The sequence below is a fragment of the Dermacentor albipictus genome, chromosome 9, assembly GCF_038994185.2.
Source record: "Dermacentor albipictus isolate Rhodes 1998 colony chromosome 9, USDA_Dalb.pri_finalv2, whole genome shotgun sequence".
Classification (NCBI taxonomy): Eukaryota; Metazoa; Arthropoda; class Arachnida; order Ixodida; family Ixodidae; genus Dermacentor; species Dermacentor albipictus.
The window spans coordinates 46,302,576-46,329,084 of NC_091829.1; the positions used below are offsets into that span (position 1 = coordinate 46,302,576).

Genomic DNA, 26,509 nt, shown 5'->3' on the forward strand with positions numbered 1-26,509 from the left:
ATCCTGAGCCCAGTGTGTTTCTTACCTGTGGATACCACAAACAGCCAAAGCTAGCTGCAAGAGGACTTTAGCGTCATGTATAATGCACACACTATGGAATTTAAAATTTTGAACGGCAGTAAAGCTGCCAAACAGTGTGGTACTTGAATGGTGCAAACACCCTCAATGCACGAACAGGAGAAATACAAGATGCATGAGAAGCTTGGTGCCATACACATTTTATTAAACCCATATATCAGTTACAAGTCCAGTTATTTACAGTTCGTTAGCACATGCACAGTGATTGAAAGGGGGATGCATGCTCATTAAATAATAAAATGCTTACATCAGAAATATTCACTAATAGAGGCACCATTGTGACAAATGTCAAAATTTCCAAGCAAATGAGCAACTTCATATTTGTAGCCCACAGTAACAACATACCCACTCGGTAGAGACGGGCCGCTTTCAGAGTGCCTGAACTGCTTACGCGGGTGTCGTAAGCACAACATGCAATGCAGATCTCTAGCCACACTGTCTTTAACAAACGATCCCGTAACGTCTCTTCGTGGCATACAAGTTTTTCATGCTGTACAAAGAAACGGATACATAAATTATATCTCCCATGCTCAACATGAGAAGCGTAATGCAGCGGATGTAATTGCGAGCCCCCTTTTGTCGCAACAAGCACAATTTTTTGGCTCCACTATCCATAAAGCAACAGTTACTAATTCTACGCAATGTTCACCTGCCCCACCTGGCAAAGCTTGCGGGGCAGGATGTAGGAGGGCAATTTTATTACACACTATGTACAGTGTGCACCATAAGTTCACCAGCGCACACACACACGCAGATACGTCGTCCGTCTCCAGCCGCTGCAATATTCACCACATGTTGTAGTCGACCTCGTCATTATCGAAGGCCAGAAAGAAGCCAAGGATGGTGATGAACACAACGACGTTACCCGCAAGTACCAGGCCGCAGGCACTCCACTGTATCTGCATTAAAAGTAGGGCTTCAAAATGTGCAAGAACTCGCAAAACAAGTTTATTTCGAGCACGAATAGAATGTAGGCAAAGGCCAGCAGTGCCTTCAGAATGTCAACAAAGAGCAGGTGATAAATAAAAGCACTACCTCCTGCTAGCAGTAGCGCACACTATGGCTCTTGGTGAACCAATCATAAACCTGCACTGAGGTGAATGAATTTGAGGAATGCTAGAGGCAAAAAATGAACAACAGGACAGGAAAGAGGAGAAAGGTTTGGTTTTCTGATGCTTGTCTGCAGATCGCAATAGACGTTTTCTGCAACTGACACCATGTGAAACAATGTTACTACTGTACATGATGTACTGTCACTGGTTTACAGTTAAACTAGACCAACAGTAAAGTCAAATAAACTTTTTAGTTATGTTAGTGATTCTGTTCTTGCAATAGGCTGCAGAAAAGAAGGTTGCAACTGACCCCACACATAGAAGCCTCTGCAGTTACCAATGCCATTCACGGCCGAATGAAAGTTGTATGAATTAATAGCCTTCAGGGCCACCAACTCTGCCGTACGCAAAGAGTACTTACTGATTCTCAGGCAAAATGAAACCGTCTTACCTAAAAATTAAAGCCAGTTCCACGCTTGTGCAATCTGAGGAAACAGTGGCGCTGTGGTTCCCCTGTGTTTCCCTTGCGATTTTCTTTTGTGTATCTGTTCTTTTCTTGCGGTTATCTGTTCCTGTCAGGTCTTATCTTGAGATTATCTGTTCTTTTCATGTGATCATCTATTCTTTTGTTATGATTATCTATTCTGTCGAGTAATTACTGGTTTCGTGTGATTATCTTCTCAATTTATTGCCTAATGTTCATTACGCCGATCTTGTCATTTGTAATTTTTATCGTTCCATTGAGCTAGGATCTGCGGTTCATGTTTCCCTAGCGCAAAGCGAGGGATTATGCACTTTTTGACGACACTGGCGTTCCCGGGCGAGCGAGTGCTGACGTTCTAGCAAATTCGGCATCCGCTGTTTCTGGAGCGGGTACAAGCTAGAGTTCACCGGTGTGCGCACTGGGACCTCCTAACCGTTCGGCATCCATGGCGTGAAAGGCCTTCTGATGGGCGCACTTTCTCTTATATACCCCTCCTCCTCCCCCGCCATCTGGTGCACGCTCACTCACGGATGCCCGCTGTGGCGGTGGTGCCATCTGTCAGCCCAGCGGAGAACCTTCGCCTGGCGTGACAGACGCACACGCTGCCAACAACAACCACGGTAGATGGACATTGCAAGCCCCTAAACAGCTCTGCTGTTAAAAATAATCTTCCCGTCAACTTCTACACCTCCTAGCCATTCCACGAGCCACTCTTCACCTTCCTGTCTTAGCCTTGCTATACCATTCTCCCTTTGATTTTCAATCTATGGATGCAGCTACCTTTGCATGCAAACGAGCATCGTGCAGGTGAGAGCAGAGTGCCTCGTCACTGTGGGTGAACTGCCAACAATGTGACATGACAGAATTGGCTTCTTATTGTATGAGATCCTTGCAAACCAAATCTGCTTGCCTTGATCTTGTGCTCCTGGTGACTTACCAACTCAATTTTCTCTGTTCTAATACCAGTTTGACCTGCCAATTTGTCAACATTAAAATTCGTAAAAATCCTGCGGACAAGGCACCAAGGGTGGGGGTGCGGGAATAGCACACAATTTTTAATCTTCTCCAGAGCACATGCCTTTTGCGAGATATACATATGTACTTTAATCACAATGATTTACTGTTGTACATAGCAGACAAGCAGCAGAAAACTTTGACCATCAAGGATTGACAAGCAACAAACTGTTTTTAGATCGCAATGACTTTTTTCACAGCTTTGCTGTTGCCGGTTTCACCTGCTCCAGGTAACTTTACCGAAAATTCAGCAGAGTTGGCAGGTATGCAAGCGCATCTACCCTTTGGGGAGTATGGCCACCTTATCAATAAAATTTGTCTCGTGCACAAAATGTTTGTTTGCCAGAGGAAGGAATCTCTTACCACGGCGTGGGGTGCTGCGGGTGACCGTGCCAACACCAGGGGCAGGCCAAAGGCAGAGATGACGATGCCGGTGGTGATGAAGTAGGCCAGCTCCTGCGCTGCGCTTGAGCTCGCCGCATCGTCTTTGAAGCGGCGCGCTATCAACGAGGGCAGTGGCGACAGCACGTAAAACAGCACCACGAAGAAGGGGTACCAATTGCTGCACATGACAATTGTACCACATGTCTCAGTCCTGCTCTGACAGTGGCATCTCCTTTTTCTAATACATTTGAACCTTGATATAATAAACACAAATGTAATGAAGTGCATCTATAACATTTCTAGCCAATATCCGCACATAACCAATACATGCTTATAATGACGCTATTATCACGTCGGATGCGACTCATAAGAAGATTCAACTGTAGTCGTTCAATCCACTTAGTATGTGGTCGCCCATACTGAAGGGCTGCAGTTAGATCATTATCTGCGCACAGAGGCAAGCTGCAAAAGGATAGCCACTTCAAGCAACATTCTGTGTCACATTTAGCAGTACCATTGCCATCTGCTGCAAATCTGAAACTGAATTCCCATGTAACAACCTTAAAAGCCAACTGCAATGGAATGTCACTTCTGCTAAATTGGTAATGAGTGAGTAGTACGTATGAAGCAATCATGAAAAAGCTGGAGGGCTGGTAATTGTTTTTTTTTTTATTACCAGCCCTTACATAGCACATAAGCAAAGAACACATGAATCTCATGGTCAGCGGATATGTCGCAATTCCCAGCACGCTGCCTCCGTAATTTTATAGCATGCCACAGGCAGCTGCAGGCAGCACCCAACCTTCTAGGTCATGCCAAAGAATTGGGAGCTTGGAGTCGTTTGTTGCTAACAGAAAGCAGTAATGGCATTTTCTCCGGTTTCAGTATCAAAACTGTGTAAATCCGCAAGTTTTCTGAGATGCATCCTCTCACACTTCAAACATAGAATATTGCATAGAGGCTACTCTGTACCTACAATATCCGAAACTGGGGTTTTTTATGCAGCCTAGCTTTCTCTGCAGTTGGCCTTTAATAAACAGTAGCATGAAATACCAAAGAGGCCCATCAGCCTCGTTGACTATGGCCAAGAATGGCACACAAAGACTGCAAGCTTTATATTATGCTCTCTTACGAGAAGCAGAAGACAAAGGGTGATTAGAAGCCAGCCCTCATCCAGTAGAGGTACGTTTTTGTCACTTAAAGAATAATCCACATATTCAGAAATGCATCTTAACTTTAAGCCCACACTTGATCTAAGTGATGCCTGGCATGAACATGCCCAAGATGCTCATTGTGTTTGTTTCGGCACGTTCACAAGAGGCATTATTTAGATCAAGTCGAGCATGGGCTTCAGGATAAGATGCATTTTTAATATGAAGGTTGGCCTTGGTTTCTTGTACTCAACTACATACAACTCAATGTTTTTGTGCAACACAACATTTCTCATAGGATAATATAAAACAGAGAAGCAAGACAACAGATCCATAACTTTAAAATAATCTTGTTTGTGAAGGTTGCCTTGCTGCTCGGGGCAATAAGAGCTCTACACACTTTGTTTGAACAAAGCATTACAAGATGTCACCACCAGTACTGCAGCCTCACACTGATATTTCAGGCAGAGCTGAACCTTCAGTATGGTAAGCAAGTTGAATATGCTAAGCAGTCCACATGAAAGCTTATTTTTATGCACACAGCATATTGAGGACAAGGCAGTAACTTGCAAAATAATAATAAATTACAAGGACAAGCCAACACACTCTCACTACAAACACTGCAACTAATGTGCAAGATACACATGGTAAACAAACGCACTGCTTGCTGCAACAATAATTCTAGAAACACTGATGATCACTGATGGCTTTTAATGGCACCAGGACATTTTGGTCACATTGAATTGTGGGGCTTAACATACCAAGGGCATGTTCCAATTCAGCAGAGACAGTCTATGTTGACAGCTAATAAGACAGCTTGAAGCCCAAGTAATGAAACGCATCTGGAATACGTCTCTGTGACTTGATGCCGCCTCGCATCAACAAGAAAAAACTAAGGAAAGCACATAGCGCTAGCGTCTAACTTTCTTTTTTCGTGTGCAAGCCTATGAGTAGCACAAAGCGTGACAAGCCCAGCCCGTCCACCACGCAGTGGCAATCGTATCTGCAAAGTATCAAATGGCTGCAGCGTGCGAAACCAGCTGAAATTTCAAATGAAACCTTGCGCGCCCTTTCCTTCAAGGGCATCCTGCTTCTGGCCACAGAGTCAAGGTCACATGCACAAATGCCTCTGTGCAAGACTTGCAATGTCGCTGAATAGGGCATGCGACTTCGATAAACCATGCAATACGGAATGCACAATATCGCCCCCGGAAGTGCACCATGCAGCAATAAAGGAAGAGAAAAAGAAAAAAGAAGGGTAACTGCGCTCGCACCACAATGAAGACTTGGCCCCTCAACTCTGGAATGAGAGAAGGCAGAGAAGTAAAGTCGCTTGCAGGTGCTAGTTGAGGCAGGAGAGAGTGCTGGCAATGCAGCATTTCGATTCTCCTACCTCTTTTAATAATGAACTAAATATAAAAAAATCCTTGTGGTAAAACACTCGCTAAACGGTGCCTCACAACTTCCAGTACACAACCAAAATTTCCAATAGAGAGGGGCCCCTTAGAGTGTACCCAAATCGTTTTGAGGGGCTTCTGCAAATGCACGCCCAACTTCTTAATTGAGCCTGGAAAAAAACTGTGAAGTATGTCATAAACAAATACGCCTCGGTCTTGTGAAAAAGTATGAGATTAACATGATATCAATTATAGTCGTGCAATAAAATTCTGCTTATATAAGTGCCTGGTGTCTCTCTGACATTCTTTATATTATATTTCCCAGAGCAACTTCACATCAAGATAATGAACTTTTACCAGCCTTTGCACTGGTAATTCAGGGCTAAAAATTAAATTAAACTCTGGGATTTTACGTGCCAAAACCATGATCCGACTACGGGGCACACCGTAGTTGGGAACTCTGGATCAACTTTGACCACATGGAGTTCTTTAATGTGCACCTAAATCTAAGCACACAAGTGCTCTTGCACTTTGGCCCCCATCGAAATGCGACCGCTGTGGCCAAATTGAAACCTGTGACCTAGAACTCAGTTGTGCAACACCACAGTTGCCAAGCTACAGCGGCAGCTGATAAAGTTGGGTTTATCGGAACATGGTGTAATGATGGAATTGCTGCCACCACTGCTCCCTCAACCAATTGACTGCAATGCTTCCTGCAGGATTGATTGATTAAAAACATCTTTACTTGCTGAATATTCGTAGAACTTATGGGAAAACAAGCGTCGATTTGCAATCTGTTCTGTGAAGCTGGAGCACAGTGTGTTTTGGCTTGTGGAATCACACAGCATTGCATTTCTCACTCACCTGGGCTGTGGCAGGGCACATCCCAGCACCAGTAGGGTCATGCCCACTGACCCCGAAAAGGCAAGGGCAACAAGCCTGGAAAAAGAAAAAGCACGCACCTCCATGTACAGCTCGTTCCTCAGCATTTCTTTTAGTGTCAAGTTAAAAAAAAAACAATGTCCACCAAACCAGACAAATGTTCTTAAATGCAGGTAATGGTGCTTAAAAACGTCATGACACACATATTTTGAACTTGAAGAAATACTACCACATGCTTCGTGTGCATAAAATCATGACGCTTGGGAAGTGTGAAGGTAGTGAAGCAATCAAAAGATATTGTAATTTCATAGTGAGGTTGGTCACGAAATACGGGACTTAGCATCCACATCACTGTGATGTCACAACAGAGCAACATCCCTGACATTGTGTAGCAATAGCATTATGCACGAGGTTGCTTATAAATAAAAATCCTTTGCAGATGTATGCCAATCTCAGCAAATGATACATAAAAAAAAAGCATTGCTGTATAAGCGAGTTCTATGTACTAGGGGTCTGTTTGATGGCTGTTTTTAGTGATGATACATCACCGACGCCCCGGTCACACTCGTGTGGAACTCCCATGCAGGCTGCGTTGCTGGACCATACAGTCACTTTTCCAACGCCTGTGCCGTACAAACTCCTAGCTGACCACTAACACGTAGCCAGTAAAATGTGACATCAGAAACAAGAGTTGCAGATGACTGCATCAATAAAAACCCCACAAGGAAGTTGTTTGTTCTAGTGAAATATACGCAACGTAACTTTTATGTTAGAATCATTGACAATTCGTTTTAAAGCAAAAATGTGGGATTCTGCCATAGGTTGTTTGCTAGTTGTTGATACCAAGCACAGTGTCTTTCGTGACAGAAAAAGAGTGCTGCATGCATTTCATACAGCTGCTCTCGCCCGTAGCAGCGACAGCTACAGCAGGTACGGAACAAAGCAGAGTATCATGCCATAGTGCATCCGCCACGTATGCATCAAAACCTAAACTGCGTCATAGAAACAAATGGTAAGTAAATTAATTAGGGTACGCTAATGCTTATGAATAATTTTGTAGGTTTTGAAGGGTTTCGACCTTTATATAATGCAAAAAGAAAATCATTACACGTTGAAAATATGTCGGTAGTTCTTCAATAGCGCTGTGCACGCAACTTTGAGCTAGCCAGTTTATTTCTTGCAGCACATGAGCATTTTGGTTATTTTCTATGTAAGTTACCGCTACATTCCCATTTACTAGCTTTCTACAAATGACAGGCTCGGTGTGTGATGCCAAGCCTTTTACAATGCATTTCCTCAGTTTTCAATGCATGCTACATGCAAACACTCATTAACAGTCAAAACTTCCGAAGATGAAACGTTTATTGGGCTCTTCCTTCCACAAAATCATTTGTATACGAAAGCGTTGTCCAGTTCGGTGCTAGTTATTTAATCAATGCGCAAATGACAGCTTGGTACATTTGATCCCTCAATGAAATGAACGGGATTCTTTCCTGTGGCAATCTGCAATTGTTGCAAAGCGAAATGATTTGCGTCTGCTTTTTCACTCGCACTCCTTATGGCCTCCTGTTGTTTCATAGTAAAAGCCAACCCTCAAAAAGAAGTATCCAGTTTTACGATAAACTACTTGCCAAAGCAGACAATAGATGCTGGATACTGCGCACAAACATCATGATTCAAACAGTCGATAGTATGGGTAGTAGCGTAAAAAACAAGCAACAGGTACCCTGCGCCAAATTAGCGGCGCGTAACTTGCAGATTGACTATAAGCTGTGTATTCGCTACCATTGGTAAAGTGCACTGTCATTTTCCTGTCAAGCACGGGATAATAATAACGACCCGCCCATTGCACAAACAGCGCAATGCAACCAGGGAAGCAATATCCTTGTCTTTCTCAGTGGCAAGATTACGCGCCAGAAGATAACTTTCTGCGCAGCAAAATGTCTCTATCTTCAACATCGGAAAGTTCCCCCTCGCAACATATGCCCAACAACCACACAAACAAAACAAACGGATTACTCACGCTGTGGTAGTCGCCCGGTAGATAAGACCATGGGTAGCGCAAGGACAGAAAGGAAGTTCTGAATCAGTAACACGTTCACTGGACAAGTTTGTGATGTTAAAGTGGGCTTTTTGATGTGAAGAGCGTTTGCCTGCCTAAGGACAACCTTAGCACCGAATAGGTTTTAATGTCACAAAACAATACAGCGCGAGTTAGTAAAAAAATAGCGAGCACGCTGTGCGACACTACAGCAAGACGCAGCTCGAGTGGCGAATTCACATTCTTTTAAGCACTTTCCTCCAACTAAACAAAAATAGTTTTATTGATCTGCTTTAACTAGCGAAAGCACGGCAGCGCAGACACGAATATAAAATTTTCGCGTTTTTCCCGACATACAGTCGTCTTGCAAAGTCACCTATCGAGAAAATCTGACTCGTAACTACGCAATAAACGCGCAAACCGCTGAAAATACGATAGTTCTTATGAAAAATTACGAAACGACAGCGATTCCCACTCGCATCATACCTTTGATGCCCGCCATGATGGTACCAAACTTCGATCGGCGCTCCGCAGTTTGTCATTTTCTAAAATTATCTATAAAACTAAACTTTAAATTAAATATTTTGCACTTCAATAATTGCATCTAAGTTTATCACAGTGCAATAATAATAAATGTTATTAAATTAAGCTACATTTAAGTGCGATTCTGTAATGTCGTGTCGTTCCGTTCATTGGCGTTGTTGGCGTAGAGGGCCGTAGTTCTCTGTCTCTGTGCTGGGCTTGGGGTAAGAAAGCTTTGTTCATCGTCGTCAGCATCGGGAAAAGTCACAATGGCCGCGAAAAAGTACGTATTACTCTGTTTCTGTGTGCATGCCTAAATTTGACTGTGTGTCGGTAATCAAAGGTCATAGGCGCTAGACGAAGGATGCTAGTTTGTCGCCTAAGTTAGGCTTAAATGCCGGCTTCTATTTTTCGCCAGTCATCGTTCCGTTTCTGAAGGTTGATGCCGCTATTTCGTTGAATATGATCGTTAATGCGATGCGATACGCACAAGTGATGTTAGAGCTATCTTTGCGGACGTATATTGTGCACTTAATGGTTGCTTTTTTTTCAGTAAAAGCCCGCAGGAGCGCAGTATCGCAACTGACGCGCACTAAGAGCGCTATCACCTTGGATGTGCTTATTGATACGGTTTCTTGTAGATTTTGATTGTTAGAAACCGCAAGTAAGAATGACGTGTGTGACAGTGCTTCGCGCGTAGAGCCGCACCTTGGCTGCATGTTAAACAGTGCAGTCTTTCTCTCATTTCAAAGCACGCGATATTTACGCCAGCAACTGTTTACGTCAGCTGATGTGAGGTTTCATCAATCAAATTGCAATGATTGCACAGCGTGTCGTCAGGATCGATAGCCGACTTAAACGAAATTTATATTAAACGTCAACTGGCGACTCGAATGCGTCACTGTGGTTCGTTGCATTATCTTGATGGCATTGTCCACTCGTTCGCGGGTCACAATGCACAACAAGCACTCGCGCGTTCAATGATATTTGGGGTTTGCCCCCCTTTCAGCCTCTTGTGACGTAACTACAGCAAGTCCGAAGGAACTGCTACCCCACTGGTCTGTGAGGTAGCCTACCATCTGTCCACTTCACCATGGCCAAAAAGAACGGGGTAGCCATTTTATTGTGGCCATGAGACTGAACCATTGCGGACGGAAACTATCCAGGTGTTCTACGTGTAGCGCGAAATGCGATGAGCTGTCTTCGAGGCCATGCGAAACAAACCATACTTCTTTACGTTTCTCGACGCTGCGGAGCGTAGTGTTTTTCTGGCCGGGTGTGAACCGTGACAAAGTTCGATGTAGACACACATACTGGCAGCAACTGGCGGTTCTAACGAGTTTATCCTGTTCTTGCACGGCGGGCTTAAAATATATCTTCGTGTGTTCTCGGAAAGCGCATAAGCAGCATGTGCAAGCCCATGTTCTAAATGTGAAATCACTCCAGTCCCTTTGTTTCCTTTGCTTGAACCCTCACTATGTGTCGCGTTACGCCGAAATTTACATTTTTGAAAAAATTGCTTTGGTGGCATAGAATGGCTCCAACATTTGTGCCCGTGGTTGTGCTATTGAATTGAAAAAATCATTTGAATTTTTATAATTTCAGATTTAGTGCAGTACTGACTTAGGCTCCTTTATTAAATATACACTGCTACCAATGCAGCATAATAACGAGGTAAAGCCCCTGTAGATTTACTGTTAATCATTTTTATTTTTTGTAATAATTATGCAATCTTGGAAAGTCGCTGCATGCATTTGAGGCTGGGCATCATTTATCTGTATTGGTGATGATAGTGGCATTTCCTCACAGGAACGGGTGGGCCCGTGACTAACATAATTGGGCTGCAAGCTGCCATTATTTAGGAAGACTGAGAAGTATTAGGCACAGTTAGACAGACTGGTTATTCGTCTAGAAGTCTATAATCATTTCCTGTATGCCAATTTATGTGTTGCCTTGCTGCGTAAAAAATGCAGTTGAAGGTCCTGCGACTACTCAATATGAATCGCCCATGCCAAGACAAATGAGTTGATGTAACGTCACGCAACCTCTATCTCTGCCACACACTGATGAATCAGCCAGTGCCGTCACATAAGGTACCATAGTGCGAAATAGGTGCCGCTACTTCGATTTTTCATTTTTCTCGCTTACAAAAGCTCCATTCCTGCTACAGATGGCACATTTATTATTGCAACTGCCTCAGCCTTCAAGGTAGCTTGACTTAATATTTTCCTTTAATGTCCCTGTAAGAGACATGTTGAGAGATTTTGGTAGGTGGGTCGTGGGAAATTTCAGATCACTAGTCATCGTGTGTTGTAGGCTAGGTAGGCAAGGCAGAGTACACACAAAAGTGATGTACTGATGGCATCACTGCCTTGAGTTCCAACATCAGTTCTCTGTGTGACTTCATGAATTGTGGCAGCATGCTAAAAATTAATTTCGTTGAGTTTGCGAGTGAACACAACCCAGCAAGTCCGAGGACATGTGAAATGACACCATAGATAGCGACTAAGTGACCTTATTTTGGACATGTGGTTCAAGAAATGAACGTTTTAATGTAATTTCTTCAGCTAATAAGCAGCACCTTTCTGCAAAGGAAATTATTTTGAGAGTAGCTTCCGTGGCCAGACTTTTTGTCTAAGTTTGTTTGAGTTCATCAAAGTTAGCCTACATACCAGGAGCTGCATCTCCTAAATTGCGTAAACCTAGCCTTGAAGCTGCAGTACTGTTGGGAGTTCTTAAATAAGGCAAAACATAAGAATGCTGTTTTATTTAGCAAAATACTGGGCTAGATACAAAATAAAGAAAACCATTACCTTCATCGTTACTTCTTCTGAATCGAATCAATTACTGACAGTATATGTGAAATAAAGGAATACAGTATAGATTTACTCATACTGAGCTTGTGTTATTGTGTGTGCAGTCCAGAAGATTTGGCCACAGCCATCCTTAAGACTAAGCAGAAGCCGAACCGCCTGCTTGTGGAGGAGGCCATCAACGATGACAACTCTGTTGTCTCCCTGTCCCAGGTAAGCCCGGCTGCTCAGAATTGACGTTTTCTTTTCTCTAACATTCTTTAAAAGCACCTAATAAATGTAACACATAAGTACTCCACTGTGTTCAAGCCATCACGTTTCCAAACAAACCTCTTGTATACGACAAAGTGACAAAACATAGAGTCCAACTCAATTAGAAGTGCGTTTTGTTTACACTTGGTAAGTGTAGCCAGCCACTCAATGATAATAGAAATGTTGTAAAGTGTATTGCATCCAACCACGGAGGAAAATGCCGCTTCACCAGTGTCCAGCCATGGTGCTGTGTCGACTGACATTTTTTGCCCCACCGGTTTTGCCATACCACGTGGCCGCCACCTCGGATGTCTGCGGTGCAATCCAGTGGCCCTGCTTCAGGCTCAAAGCCACATGGCATTTCGTGCATGTTTTGAACTGGCTTCAGCAAAAAATATATATATATATATATATATATATATGTGCACACAATATTTTGCATGCTCAAGGACTTGAAACTGCAGGCCACAGCTTTGGAATCGCCAGTTCTGAAGTTCGGGACCCAATAATTAGATGCCACTGGTCCCTTTGATATTAGGATGTGGTCAACATTTTGACAGCCTGTTGTACCTGATTGACACCATTAGTCAATTATACAGGTGTTCTTATATTTGCTGAACTACACAGAGTAGTGTTATTATTTTTCTCTCCAACTCTGTATTAACAAGCTCTGCGATAACCTGAGCAATGTGCCGCTGGTTGAATATTCACAAGTGCACAACCACACTACCATTGGCTGTGGGCACTTAAGTATGCAGCAGTATTTGCCAGGATGCTGAAGTGTTAAATTAGGAAGCCATATACTAAAGGCCTTTTTCTTGTTACTATTATTAATTTGATTTTGTTTATTTCTACTGTTTTGTATTACATAAAACTTGTGTATTTGGTTTCTCTTACTTCTGCTACAATATATAACGTCAATTTTGGGAAAAATGAGGAGGTTGCAAGAAACAATTCTTTCTTTTTTTAATCCATCATCTTTAGCTTGTGCTGATAATTTGTTAGCTAGGTGAAGTGTCCAGATAAAAGCCTTCATTGTCTTTATTATTACACACCCCTGAAATCCTCGGAACTGCCCTTGGAATTTTAAATAAAAACATTTTGTACAAGCCATGTTTCCAATGTCCAGGGCAAGATGGATGAGCTGATGCTCTTCCGAGGTGACACAGTCCTGCTGAAGGGCAAGAAGCGACGCGAGACGGTGTGCATCGTGCTCTCGGACGACACCTGCCCCTCTGAGAAGATCCGCATGAATCGCTGCATCCGCAACAACCTGCGCGTGCGCCTAGGAGACGTGGTGAGGTGAGACAGGACACATTGCAGCTAGTTTAGGCAGGAGCACATCGTAATGCCACCTGCTGTTTTGCATTTCCTGCCTGTCCTCACTGTCTTTGGGCTTCGACTCTGAAATGTACGACTGATGCGTAGTTGTAGTTCTTCCATGTAGAAAGTATTATTAGTGATTTAGCAAGGTGCTGTTTAATGACGAAGAATTGGACTGTTTGATAAGTGGAACTTGGCAAAGTGGTTGTTTTCTGAAACCGTAGGTAACATTGTAACTTATACACATACATGTTGCTTGTAATGGTCTGTTCTGTCTTCTATATATACATAGCGATACCTAGTTAAGGGGGGAAGTCTGCAGCTATCGTTCCGCAGCTACACAACTTTCTTGACTCTAGAATCAATATTTTAGCCACAAAATCGCATTAATGTGTCGATACCTGCACAATTTAAACCAAGGTTATTGCAAAAACTCTACTTTCTTTTTTTTGCGAAGCACAGCTGCCATTTCACGCATCGTGGCACGGACAGCTTGGTGTCATTTGAAAGAGCAATCTTTCTGCTTAAAATTCGCTCCAACTCCAGCTCCATGCTGCCATTGGATTCCTCAAATTTTTGCGCCAAAAAAGAGAGCCCCAGCGCAGCCCCTTATTGGTTGTTTAGCGCATGTGACCTATAATTGGCGGGATTCCTTTCGCGTCATCTGCTTCGCACTCATCTGGGCGGTGGGCTGTGCGCCATATTGTCTGAGCGTCGAGTCATTGTGAGTGATGTGACCCTGTATTATGCGATGGCCCGTAAGAAATTTCATATGAGAAATAAGTTTGGTGCAAGAAATGTGCTACGTGAGCTTATCGACAACTTCAAGAAGCGTAGCGCAACAGATCCAGATGTCGAAGTCGTCGCGGCCCCCTCCGCACCTGTGTCTGCTGACGCCGTGCGAAGGTGCCGAAGTCGCGATGCCAAGTTCCCAAAGCCCACAGAATTGGAAGAGGGCAGAAAAAGAACCCAAGAAAAGCTCCAGCAGCTGTCGTCCACTCCTGCAACGGAAAGGAAGCAAGACCTTCTGACTGATAACACTGATGCCACAGCTGAACCTGTTGAACCACTTGATAGGATTGTGTTTACTATAGTAAGTTTAGATGGTGAACATTCTGCTTGCGTGAATGAAGTGCAAGGTATGCAATGGTGGGGACATGAAAATCATCAGAGGTGTGCGGAAAGTGTGGTGATGTGACATCGATGTGGTGCTCGCCGCACATACACGGTGAACAAAAATCAAACCCGTTCGCTGTGAACATTCTCACCACTTGCGCAATGCAAGCAACTGGAAACCGGCAAACAGCCTTCAGTGATGTGTTTTCCACGATGAACATTAGCCATCGTGTACTTTACACGAAGACATGGCAACTTCGAATTGGCAACGAATTGTCTCGATAACCCCTGGAGCATCATGGTGTCGTACAATGGGTCGTGGATGACCTGCGAACATATCTCGCACGTCGGCGCCGTGATTGAACCGTTTACGGGTCTTTGTTTAGATAACGTTGTATTGAGTAATGCGCGGGATGCGAGACAGGCCCAAATGAAAATGATCCTGGTTTTGGAAACTGGAAGAAGAATCACCAGTGCCAGAAGAATACTGAGAAAAAATCGGGAGAAATGGAAGTGAAGGGCGCCCTCTTTCTATTCAAGAGGCCCCAAGAACCTGCATGGGCATGGGCCCAAGTCTAGTCGAGAAGGCTAAGGGCCCAGATGATTCACATGTATTCCTTATTAGTCGTTTGAATAAACTGATTTTTGAATTTGAACCTTCGTTATAACACTATATTGAGTAATGGGGGTAGCCGTACTTGCACTACAAGAGAAAAATGTTTACGGTTATATGAAAATACACAAGGGAACTGTGTAAACCACATCCAGAAAGACATGGGTACGGCATTGCGCAACCTTGTTTCAAAAGAACAAGGCTTCTGGTTTTCGAAGCTTCGATGGAAAGGGTCGGCTCACAGCAGACCTTATTACAAGACAGCTCATATTACTCATTGGCGCTAAAAACCCACAAGCGAGACGTGGATGCCATGCACAAGGCAGTGATGGCGACTTACTATCATGTCGCCTCCAATTGAATCAAACCACGTTTTGCCCAGCAGGCCCCAAATCGTGGTGCCGTCAAAATGCCGCAGAGGCTAGGGGCTAGCCAGCACCAAAGCATCCTCGCAACCTGCCCCCTCATGTTTGCCAGGCCTTGCTGCCCATTCACGAGCGTTTGAGGGACAAGAAGTTGCTTGAGAGGTGCCAGAGGGGAAAGACCCAAACCAGCAATGAGAGCCTCCACTCGGTTATCTAGTCTCTTGCACCGAAGGATCGCCATGCCTCTCTGTTCACCATACAGGCAGCTGTGGCAGAGGCAGTCCTGAAGTTTAATGCAGGGAACGTCAAAGCGTCTGCATCTATTATGCAAGAGCTGAGCCTTAACCCCAGCTCATTTTGCAGGGATCCCATGGCTGAAAAAGATCAGCGGTGATTGAAAGCTTCAGCTCGAAAGTGTGCATCAGCTGAAAACATGCATGAAGCCCTCAAAAAACGCCACACAGGCAGCAATTTTTAAACTATGTGCCAGGGGGATACTAACCAGTTACAGCTGGTAACCTGTAAAGATTTTACTATATTTTTGAATAAATCGAGCTGTTCGTTTTTCTTGATTTTCTCAAAACAAGCTTTTTACCCACCCTGCCCGTTCAGAGCAACATCTCAATCTGTAGGACAGCCACAGGTGTAATTTCTTCTGCTACAGGCAACTAAACGAATAAAGCTTCAAGTGCTGCAAGCATATTCTTACTTGTCTACCTTCGTAATTTCTTCTTTGCTTTCTTTTCTTTTTATTAGCTGTGCTGTAAACACTGAACTTCAATGAGCTGCTAAATTGCTATTTGTTATTGGATTGGAAAACTGCTTGCAGCACTGCAATCTTTATACATTCTGCTTTCCACTCTTGCAGTAAATATAACTTTCTGGCTAGTATATCTTTATCTGTTGTATCACAAAAGCATGCTAATGAACTTTTATCTCATTAATTACTTGAGCCACAAGAAGTAATTGAATTTTTAACATCAGCACAAGAAAATACATATATCTGTGCATTTAGGTTTAATTTGTTTAAATAAATTAAGAAACCTCCAGATGCCGTGTCCCCCCTTAAACCGTAGTTGGCTGGAGCTTGGAAAAAGTATGTACTAAGCCGCAGTACTGCTTAACCGAAATAGCATGAGCTAACCCACTTACCTATCAAAAAGGAATTCTGAGAGAGCAAAAACATGCAGTATTTATTCACATCGCTCGACAAAAGTCTGTTGTTTTCTTTTGATGCCATGGCGGCCTAGCCAGCGACAACAGGGGCCTCAAACTTACTGAAGCTGTGAGCCAGCTTTTCAGCCAGCCCTCACTTCTTGGAAAACACTCAAGGGGCAGATACCTCATTGGCACTGCATATTCTCCGTGCACGGGCACGGTAGTGCTGCAGAAGTCATGGAGCCCCTTTTTCATTCCGGGCTATTTTTGTCGCAACGATTGCTACAAAAATGGCAGCCAGCAGAGCAAACCGAACGTGATTTCTTTTCTTTCCATCAGTAGATTACGCTCATTGAAACAGTTTTTTCCGTATCAGTAATGAACAATATCTTTAATATCAGCAAGTCGGCGGCGATAACATAGCCATGTCCACTTTGAGGGGACACAAACAGAGATGGGCGTGCTTAGCTGCCAGTGACATAGAAACACATGGCAGGTATGCTGCAGAAACTGCGACATTTGTCTTCACTACTATCCTAACACGGCATGTTTCCGCTAAGGGTGGGTGAATATCTTTGCTGTGTTACAAGCGTCGGCGTATGAATAGGGTACACTTCTAACGTGTCAGTGTAAACGTGGCTACTATCGGTGTCGCTTGCGATTTGTTACGTGCCCACGAGTGCAGGCGAGAAAAATCGAAAGGCGCCTTTTTTGTTGTTGTTGACCACAACCATTATAAAGCCTACAAATAATAAAGCCAAGGCAAGTTTGGTTGTAGCTTTTTTTTTTTTATGGAAGTGTGGAAAGTGATCAAAGGAATAAAATGGGGAATCTGCTTAAGGGGGGACGCGGGTCTTGAAATCTCGAAAAATGGTCAAAAACGGCAATTTTCAAAAAGTGCGTTTTTGAAGTCTTTAATGTCCCAACTATGCCTCTACAAATTATTATGGCGCAATTCCTACTCGAAGTATTAAAAAAACGGCAATTTAGAAACGTCGGTGAGCCGAAATTGAACGCCAAGCGCGAGGGTTTGCCTCATTTTCAAGCTGCCGTAGCTCCGCGCGACGCGAACCGATCGGCGCCATCTTGGCCTCGTTTGAAAGCTGGTTTCCCGCTCTCCATTCTGGCGCCCCTCGGCACGCTGTAGACCCTCGTGCAGCGGAGCGATCGGCAACCCAGGCACCCGTTCTCAAGCGCGAAATCGTCGCGAGACAGCCGCTGATTGGGTGAAACGGGCGCCTCCCCGAGGCGCAGCCCTCTGATTGGCCGTGACGCCTGCCGCGGCCCCGCGGCCGCGTTGTTCGACTCCTTCGCGTCGTCTGCTTTCGCCGGCGCGCACGTCATTTTTCGCATTCATCTTTGTTTCCTAGTATTTTTCGTTCTGCCTTTTTCTTTATCGTTCTTGTAGATATTTTGGCTATTGAGTCGCTTCTTTTAACCAAGAATTTCTTGCTTTTGCGTGCCTGGTGTCGTTGTTCCGCGTGTCACGATGGCGCGAGACGCGCGCTTGAAAGCAAGCACGCGAAAAGCAGTCAGCAAAAAGAGGCGCGCATGGAATAAGCGCGCACATCGTCGAGAACTACAGCTTCGGTGATGCCGCAAGCTGCTGTGCCCTTGGTGGATGCGGCTGGACTGAGCTCGCCAACAACAGCTTCGCCGGTGGACGCGGCTGGACAGTGCCGATCGGTGTCAACTTCGGTGTTACCGCAAGTCTCTGCAGTGCCGGTGGATGCGCCTGGACTAAGCCCGTCGAAAATGCTAACTTTTGAGACGCTGCAAGTCGCTTCGGATTCCGTGTCGTCGAAAGCGGCCGAGCCGGCTGAGCTAAGCCTAACGTCGACTTCGGCGTTTCCGCACGCCGCTTCGGTGCCGACGGACGCGGCTGAACCGAGCTCGCGTGCTCAACGCTTCGACACGGTGTTTTGCGCGGAGTGCGCGGGGCGTGAAAAGTACGCAGACAACATTAAAACTTCATTGGCGAAGAAGTCCGCGACTTCCCGCAAGTTCGAGCTAATGAACGTCGGCGCAGCTAGTGAAGACGACTTTCTGAGCTTTTTTTTTTTTTTGTCAAGTGCCAATGCAATACAGAGGTTTTCACAATCTTTACATGAACAGATTTCTGTGAGTTTGGTGTTATTGTGTTCAGTAATGACTGGGCTGCATGCTAAAGCATTAAATTTTTCCATGTGATAGGTAAACAAAAGTGGCAGAGTAAGCAAAACTTTGAATGCAATTTTCTCAGCTTTGCTTTTTCGATCAAATGCCTTTGCCTTACAGGACTTTTCATAGTGTTTGCATCAATTGATTTTATTGAATTAGGTATCATTTTTTTCAGTAAAACCTCAGCTACATCCTAAAGCTTTCCATTTTTCATTAAACCCAATAGGCTAGCAATTAGGTCAGATGTAAGCTAATTACTCCTGCATTGTTTTTTTCTTCCTACTTTGTTATTCATTCACGACCTCTATGATCACTTTTTAAAAATTTCTTTAGCTTTAGGATGTGCAGTGGGCCCTTGGAAATGAAAGCTATTCTTTGAAACTAGTTTCTTTAATTAAGAAATTATCATAATGGCCCGTAAGAAAAGACCTATGTGGGATCAATTATTTTGCAATGTCTTCATTTCTAGAAGAGATATATAAAATCTGAATATATATTTGGGATCAGCATTCAAAGATATATCTGCATGCCAATTTTCAGGAAGATATGTTAAGAAATAAAAAAAAAGTTTTCAAGACCCTCATCCCCCCTTAAGAATGTTTGTTGCATGTAGACCGCTTGGTATGTCTTGAAGAGTCCTTCGTGTAGCATTCGACAGATGGTAAGCACAATCATCATTAGCTAGACTTGGCACGCAATATATAGCTGCAGTAAGTTCAGGATGCGATGATTACATGGGAAAGAAAAAAAACTAATTTTGACGACAAAGTTCAGGGGTGCGATCATTATTCAAGTAAATACGGTAGGCATCATGCAGTTTTTTAAGGCAAACACCAGGCTGTTTTCCATACCTGTTTACAGCTGCATTAGTATGTAAATGCAAACAGGTACTATGTAAGCAGGAATTGAACAGTAGTATCTACATAATTAGTCAGTCGTTACCATGACCTCATGATGGCGCACCCTTACTTTTATGACCAGCATCCAGCCCTGCCCAGACGTCAAGTATGGCAAACGGATCCACGTGCTGCCCATTGATGACACCGTCGAGGGCCTTTCAGGGTAAGTGAACTGTGCCATATATTGCACCGTGGATAGTTCTGTCTTGAAATTTTTTTGTGCACACACCTCGTTCAGCTATTGCTCCATCACAGAGATAAAATGACTATACTTCCGAAGCTAGGGATTAGCGTATCCGCATTGCTCGGTGAGCCAATGTATTATCACTCCTCGAAAAAAAGTAAACGCGTGTGCCCGTTGGTGAAATGGCAAAGCTCTCCACTTGTTTCAAAAGAGACAAATGTTGATGCCAGCAGCCTAACCAGGAGATCGCTTTAGCCACGGCTCAGGCATTGCAGCTCATACTAAATGCAATAGTACACACACTTTAGCAAACAGTACAAATAACGGGACATAGAAAAGGGCACACCACACAGGTGCTATGCAGCACTAGTACATTGAGCCTTTAGTTACCTGTATTTTGTTTATTGAATGAAATTTAGCGCACAGAACTGTTGTCTTTCCATCCCATCTGCTCCACTATTACAGTTTGTAAGTTCAGAAAAGACCACTCCAAATTCTTCGTTTGACTTTTCTGACTGAGCAAGTGCATTGCTTCATTCATTGTACCAACCTTTGCGACATTTGTTGCAGCCGAAATTAACCTCCACACTTCACACAGATAAATCTGCGCGCAGGCTCTTGTATTCAGAGCTTCCTCTTTGTAGGGGGCAAATAGCTTCTCTACAGCTCTTCACTAAAGCAGTACCTATGAATTCCTCTGCATTTTTTGTAAGCTTCATAAGTCTGGCCTCATTTTGCCAGTGTTCTTTCAGTATCTATAAAAAAATAAACTTAGTGAAAAAATTGGCTCTTCGGTACCCGAACCTCTTGTTGCAAGTCTTCCAATGGTGGACGGATGCCAGGAAGGTGCTCAGAACAAATTAATACCGGCAAATTGCTTAAGCAGGTGAAATTGGCAACAAATGTCACTGAAAGCTCAATTTAAAAATGTCGCTTGCCAGTCTGTACTGTTCCACATTTGCTGCTGTTGTATGCTACACCTAGTGTAGCATACAACAGCAGCAAAAAAAGAAAAGAAAATGGGTACTTATCTCTCAAGTGACATTTTCTCAGTGCAAACTTTTTTAAAAAAGATGTACCACGAGTTGGCAGGTATGTATGGCATCTCTACGCAGTGCGCCGTGCAGATCTTGGGCATAGAACTCCCATCGAATGCTGTCTGTAACTTGTAATACGCAACGCTGTCCCTGCAGGAGCCTATTTGAGGTCTACCTGAAGCCATACTTCCTGGAGGCCTACCGGCCCATCCACAAGGGCGACCTCTTCCTTGTCCGCGGTGGCATGCGGGCAGTCGAATTCAAGGTTGTTGAAACAGACCCATCGCCCTACTGCATCGTGGCGCCAGACACTGTCATACACTGCGATGGAGAGCCTATCAAGCGTGAGGTATGTTACAGGCCTTCCCTTGGTTGTTTCCGCTCGCGGTGTGGGCCTTGTGTGAAAGTGAAGATGCCGCTGTCTACCAATGCTGTATTGTCTGTTTGTAGCATCAGATTTTTTACATGAGCTTATAAACATTATTTTTTTATTATCTACATGTTGATCAATTTTGCATTGCTTGTGTGTTCTGACTTGCTGATTTCAAATATGCAAGTGGTCTTCCTCTACAGCAAGGAGTTTTTAAAATATTTGGAAATTTGTTTTTTGTGTGGACTAGTTGGGAGAGGAGTCCTCTGTGAAATGCTGGTTGTTATTGACCAAAATTATTGCATGTCAAGCTTTCTTAAGGCCTGGGTTAGTTACAGGGTGTCTATCAACTGGGAAAATTGGGAATTCTCAGAGAATTAGTGCTTCTATCAGGGAAAATTAGTGGTAATTTTATTGAAAGGGAACGAAAGTTTCACTAATGCTGGTTTCGAGTAACAGAGAGGGATCGTAACGAATAGTCTTTGATGCAGTGTTGTCAGCCGGTGGAGTTGCCAGTGTACAGTCGACAGATTTTCCAGGTGGCTGATTTTTGGGACAAGCCGGATAATTTGGATGGCTTTGCAGCACCACCCAATAGAGTTAATTTATAGAACGTCTAAAAATTTCAGACGCAAGAACCCTTCGGCGTCTCAGTTTCCTGACTTTTTGCCATTACCGCAGGCTCTAAAGTGCATCAATCAAAGCCACCACCATTTTGATTATCTCGCCGCCTAGAACCGGTGCTCTCGCGCAAATCCGCTGGCAACCGTAGCCACCACCGCGGCAATGCTATGCTTAGCTGCTTCGACATTCACTATTAAGCTACTTGCCTGAGCATTTTCGGACGTGCTTGGGGCATTTAGAGCTTTTAGGGACAGTAAAAGACATGCATTCATTTTTTCAGATTACCCGATTGCGGCCCCTAGGGAGTCCGAAAAATGGGGCGTTGACTACAACTGTCCAAGAGGATGCTTCATTTGGTCCGTGGGGCAAACACGCGGTGAAAGGAGGATGAGATTAGAGAGGACCGACGCATTGAGGAATGAACAATGTGGGGGTTCCACTCTGCGTGCGGCTAGGGCTGAAGGCGAGCTCCGGATCTAGCCCCATGCAGTCGCTTGGTGTTACTCCCCAACACGTAGCGTGGGAATTGCGGCTACGTCGGGTTCGAACGAATAAGGCAACCAGCGGCGTCAACTGTAAGAACGTTTATTGCTACTGGCAATAAAGAACACTGTCAGAGGTACGTCCTCTCTGTAATAGTAAAAATAGGCTGGCCTCGTTGCCCGGGATAGTGGGGCAACGTGGTCACTCACGGGTTGCGGCAGGTACTCCAGTCCGGCAGGTTAGGGGTCCGGCTTCAGAGAGAGAGGGTCTCCCACGATCGCGCTGTTTTGTACCTTTTTACCTGGGTGAGGGGAATGTCCTCCTCGCCCGTCAGCTACATGCCCGCAAATCGGGGAAGAAGGGCGCGAGAGCGAGGGAGAATTGGGAGAGGGCATAGTGCTCCTCTCCCCTGTCTCTGCTGGCTCTCGACCAGAGGGTGTTGTCTCGACGCGACGGCGCGGGGGAAGATGGGCATGTGTGCTCCCCACAACGAGAAAGTCTGCCGCCGCTTCTTTGAAGGAGCTTGAGCTCAAAAAAGAGTGTTGGCTGATGCCGAGATGCAGGCGTCCCTCATCCAAACCAATATAAACCCCTTAAAGCAGTGAAACGCAACACTGAGGCGTTGTGCACGGGCTGAGAGTATGTCAGCACAGTTGAGGTTGACTATCCAGCTGCTGAGAGAGAATCCCACTTGTGACAAAGTTCGGGCCTCATACCAATGAGCTTGGCATCATTTGATAAAAATAGCTCATATTCGAAAATATTTGCTTCAGTATGCATCTTTTTATTCGTACAGTAAAAGCTCGTTAATTCGAACCGCAAGGGGAAGCCACTTCAGTTTGAATTAACGAAAGTTCGAACTAACGAAAGTGAAGGAGAGCAACAGTACACTGCGATTTGGAAGCAGTAGGGCATGTCAGAAATTTGGCGTGTCAAAAAGTGATGGCGTGTGCCACGGGCACACGCCATCTTCAAGTCGAAGCTCTGGGTCCGGCTGTGCTACACCATCGATGTCCACCAAAACGAACGTTAGCTGAGGCTTAACACCAGGCACGTACCCAGGATTTTTTTTCGGGGGGGGGGGGGGGGGGCCACCACCTCCATCATCATCATCATCCTGTTTTATGTCCACTGCAGGACGAAGGCCTCTCCCTGCGATCTCCAATTACCCCTGTCCTGCCGCCAACCGATTCCAACTATCACTCGCGAATTTCCTAATTTCATCGCACCATCTATAGTTTTCTGCCGTCTTCTATTGCGCTTCCCTTCTCTTGGTACCCATTCTGTAACCCTAATGGTCCAACGGTTATCTAACCGGCGCATTACATGACCTGCCCAGCTACATTTTTTCCTCTTGATGTCAATTAGAATATTGTCTGTACCCGTTCGCTCTCTGATCCAAACCGCTCTCTTTCTCTCTCTTAACGTTATGCCTAGCAATCTTCGTTCGATCGCTCTGTGCACGGTTCTTAACCTGATCTCAAGTCTCTGTCCCATATTTCAGCACTGGCAAAATGCACCGAGTGCACACCTTACTTTTCAATAATAATGGTAAGCTTTCAGTCAGGAGCTGGCAATGTCTGCCGTATGCGATCCAACCTATTTTTATTCTTCTGTGAATTTCCTTCTCATGATCAGGGTCCCCTGTGATTAATTGACCTAGGCAAACGAACTCCTTCACAGTCTCTAGTGACCGATTGGCGATCCTGATGTGTTGTTCCTTTACCCGACTATTTATCATTATCTTCACCTTCTGCATATTAATATTCAGCACCCCTCTGACACTCTCTCAGTTAAGGTCTCCAATCATTTGTTGTAACTCGTCTGCACTGTTGCTGAATAGAACAATGTCATCGGCAAACCGAAAGTTGCTGAGATATTTGCCGTCGATCTTTACTCCTAAGCAGTGGCGTAGCTAGGTCATCTGGCACCCGGGGCCCATAGGCCTTCTGTCACCCCTCCCCCCCCCCCTGTGGTAGTCGAGGATGGCGAGGATATCGACAATTTCCGGGTTTCAGCTCCAGTACAGCCACCTTGGATACCGCGCACGTTCCCCGGGTCCCCCTCTCCTTCGCTTTCTTTCCCAGAGATCGCGAATGCAGCAAATATACACGCTGTTTTTCCTGCGCTAAATAACACAGGGTGCTACACTGATAACGTGTGATAAGCCCATGTGCCCATCTTCTGTCAGACTGTAAAGGCTTCAAATGCGGCATCGTGGAAAATATGGCTCACGTCACAATTAAAAAAAAATATCTTTATAATAAAGTTTTAATTACCAATTTTAGCGGCAATAATGCTTTTGCAAGATTGAAGCCCGACATTCCTTTCTTTCCCAACAACAACTTCACAAAAATCGTATAAGGTACTATGGCACGCAGTATTTTGTCTGTGGGCAGCCCTGAACGAAAACGAAAATTAAATTGTTTGTCAGGGACGCTGATCTCACCACCGTATTAGAAAAGGCTACCTGCCTCCCCGCTGCGCGGGCGCCAATGCTATGACAATCACGAGTTCTCTTCATTCTGATCAATAAAGCTTTGTTTTCATTTGCTGCTATATGGAAAAATGTGATTATCCGAGCTGCGGTACCACCGCAAGATTGGGAACAGAATAGAGCACGCTTCGCGTCGATTTCTGGCGTCACCATAAAAAAAGAAAGAAAAGGCCGCGATGAAGCCCGTGCCAGCGAACGTTTGCACTACTGTTAGCCTGCACTCGCAATGGAGAGGACTAAGCGATCAACGTCAATGGTCCACAATGTCATATTTCTTTCACTGCTGCCATATACTGGGCGCAGTGCCAAAGTACTGTAGGTTGTAGCGCCCAAAACGATATTGTTTCAGAAGTTTTTGTTGAGTTAATAATATGACTTTGTGTCCTCAATTCTCGAATTGAAGTGCTTCCTCTATAAGTACTAATTACGGGATTATTAAGGATATGGTTATTACTTATCTGCCATATTTATTGCGCTACCGAGTTCCTAGTAATCACAAAAAGACATAACTTCATAGAATCTCGATCAGGAAATATCCTTACAAAATTCACTTTTCTTTTTGTAAAATTCTGTGCAGCTGATACAGACACTGTACTTGTGACACGAAGTCACACAACAGTTTTCTGAAACTTTCGAGGGTAAGAAGGAAAGCGTGAAACATAACGGCAGGTTTCGCAGCGGCTTCTCGGAGCGAGCGGAAGAGGGGAAGTAAAAGGAAGCCGGACATCGCGGTGGGCCCGTGACTACAGCCTGTAGAGTCATACGCCGCCAAACTCTGCGGCCGAACCGAGTCTGAAGACGATCCAGAGAATCCCATTCGCGACTTTTGACGGCCCCACTTATGGAACGTCGCTCTCAACGAACGCTTCGCCGTAAACGCGAGCGCCGGGCGCACTGGTTGAACGCGCTCTTGCTGCTGTCTTTGTTCGTCTTCGCTGCGCGTTCTCAACGGAAGAGGGACCCAAGAGCCCCAACGCCTTACAACGCCTCACTGTATGTTTAGCGACTCCTGCTCCCAGCATGAACGCACAGCGCGAGCGCACCACACATGAAACGTTCCGCTAAGGCGAGTATTTTAGTGACCATTTCACGAATTAAATTTTTTTAGCCCGCACATTCGTGCAATTATTTCGGGGGGTGTTGATAGAGCTGCAGCCGACAATTCTGCGGCGCAACGCATCGGGTGCATGAGCTCGGGCTTCTGGATGCCGGAGCATTCTTTGAAATTTGCGCCCAGTCAAGCCGGCGGAAAGAAGGGTGCGTTCAGGCGTATATGACACCCCCCCCCCCCCCTCACTGGCCCCTTGCACCCGGGGCCCACGGCCCCCCAGCCCCCCCTGTTGCTACGCCACTGCTCCTAAGCCTTTCCAGTTTAATAGCTTGAATTCTTCTAAGCGCGCAGTGAACAGCTTTGGAGAAATTGTGTCTCCCTGTATGGCCCCTTTCTCTATAGGTATCTCCCTGTTTTTCTTATGTAGAATTAAGGTAGCTGTAAAACCTCTGTAGATATTCTTACGCGAAGGACAAGTCAGTAAGACGAGAAACTACTTACAGTTTATATTTACAACAACGGTTGCAGCGCGCTGACCGGTTAGATTCACAGCGCGAGC

General features: G+C 44.8%; 2 protein-coding genes across 3 annotated transcripts in view; one reads left to right on the top strand and one right to left on the bottom strand.

Annotated features, from left to right (window-relative positions):
- Positions 1–202: 202 nt before the first annotated feature.
- The window catches only part of LOC135897172 (leptin receptor gene-related protein), a 416,125-nt gene continuing 389,818 nt past the window's right edge, over positions 203–26,509 (bottom strand). Inside the window, exons 1-4 of one of the 2 annotated variants that reach the window (XM_065425757.1) lie at positions 8,466–8,944; positions 6,425–6,499; positions 2,992–3,190; positions 203–977 (exon numbers count right to left, since the gene is read on the bottom strand). In XM_065425757.1, the coding sequence (XP_065281829.1) occupies positions 864–977; positions 2,992–3,190; positions 6,425–6,465 (354 nt within the window). In that variant the 5' untranslated portion in view covers positions 6,466–6,499; positions 8,466–8,944 and the 3' untranslated portion in view covers positions 203–863. Of the gene's footprint in view, positions 978–2,991; positions 3,191–6,424; positions 6,500–8,465; positions 8,945–26,509 lie in introns of those variants that run through there. The other variant, XM_070525632.1, reaches the window with a different exon arrangement.
- TER94 (Transitional endoplasmic reticulum ATPase TER94) overlaps positions 9,129–26,509 on the top strand; it is a 34,018-nt gene continuing 16,637 nt past the window's right edge. The window contains exons 1-5 of the mRNA XM_065425749.1: positions 9,129–9,288; positions 11,926–12,031; positions 13,200–13,372; positions 19,787–19,867; positions 21,082–21,274. Coding sequence (XP_065281821.1) covers positions 9,275–9,288; positions 11,926–12,031; positions 13,200–13,372; positions 19,787–19,867; positions 21,082–21,274 — 567 coding nt within the window. The 5' untranslated portion in view covers positions 9,129–9,274. The remainder of the gene's footprint in view (positions 9,289–11,925; positions 12,032–13,199; positions 13,373–19,786; positions 19,868–21,081; positions 21,275–26,509) is intronic.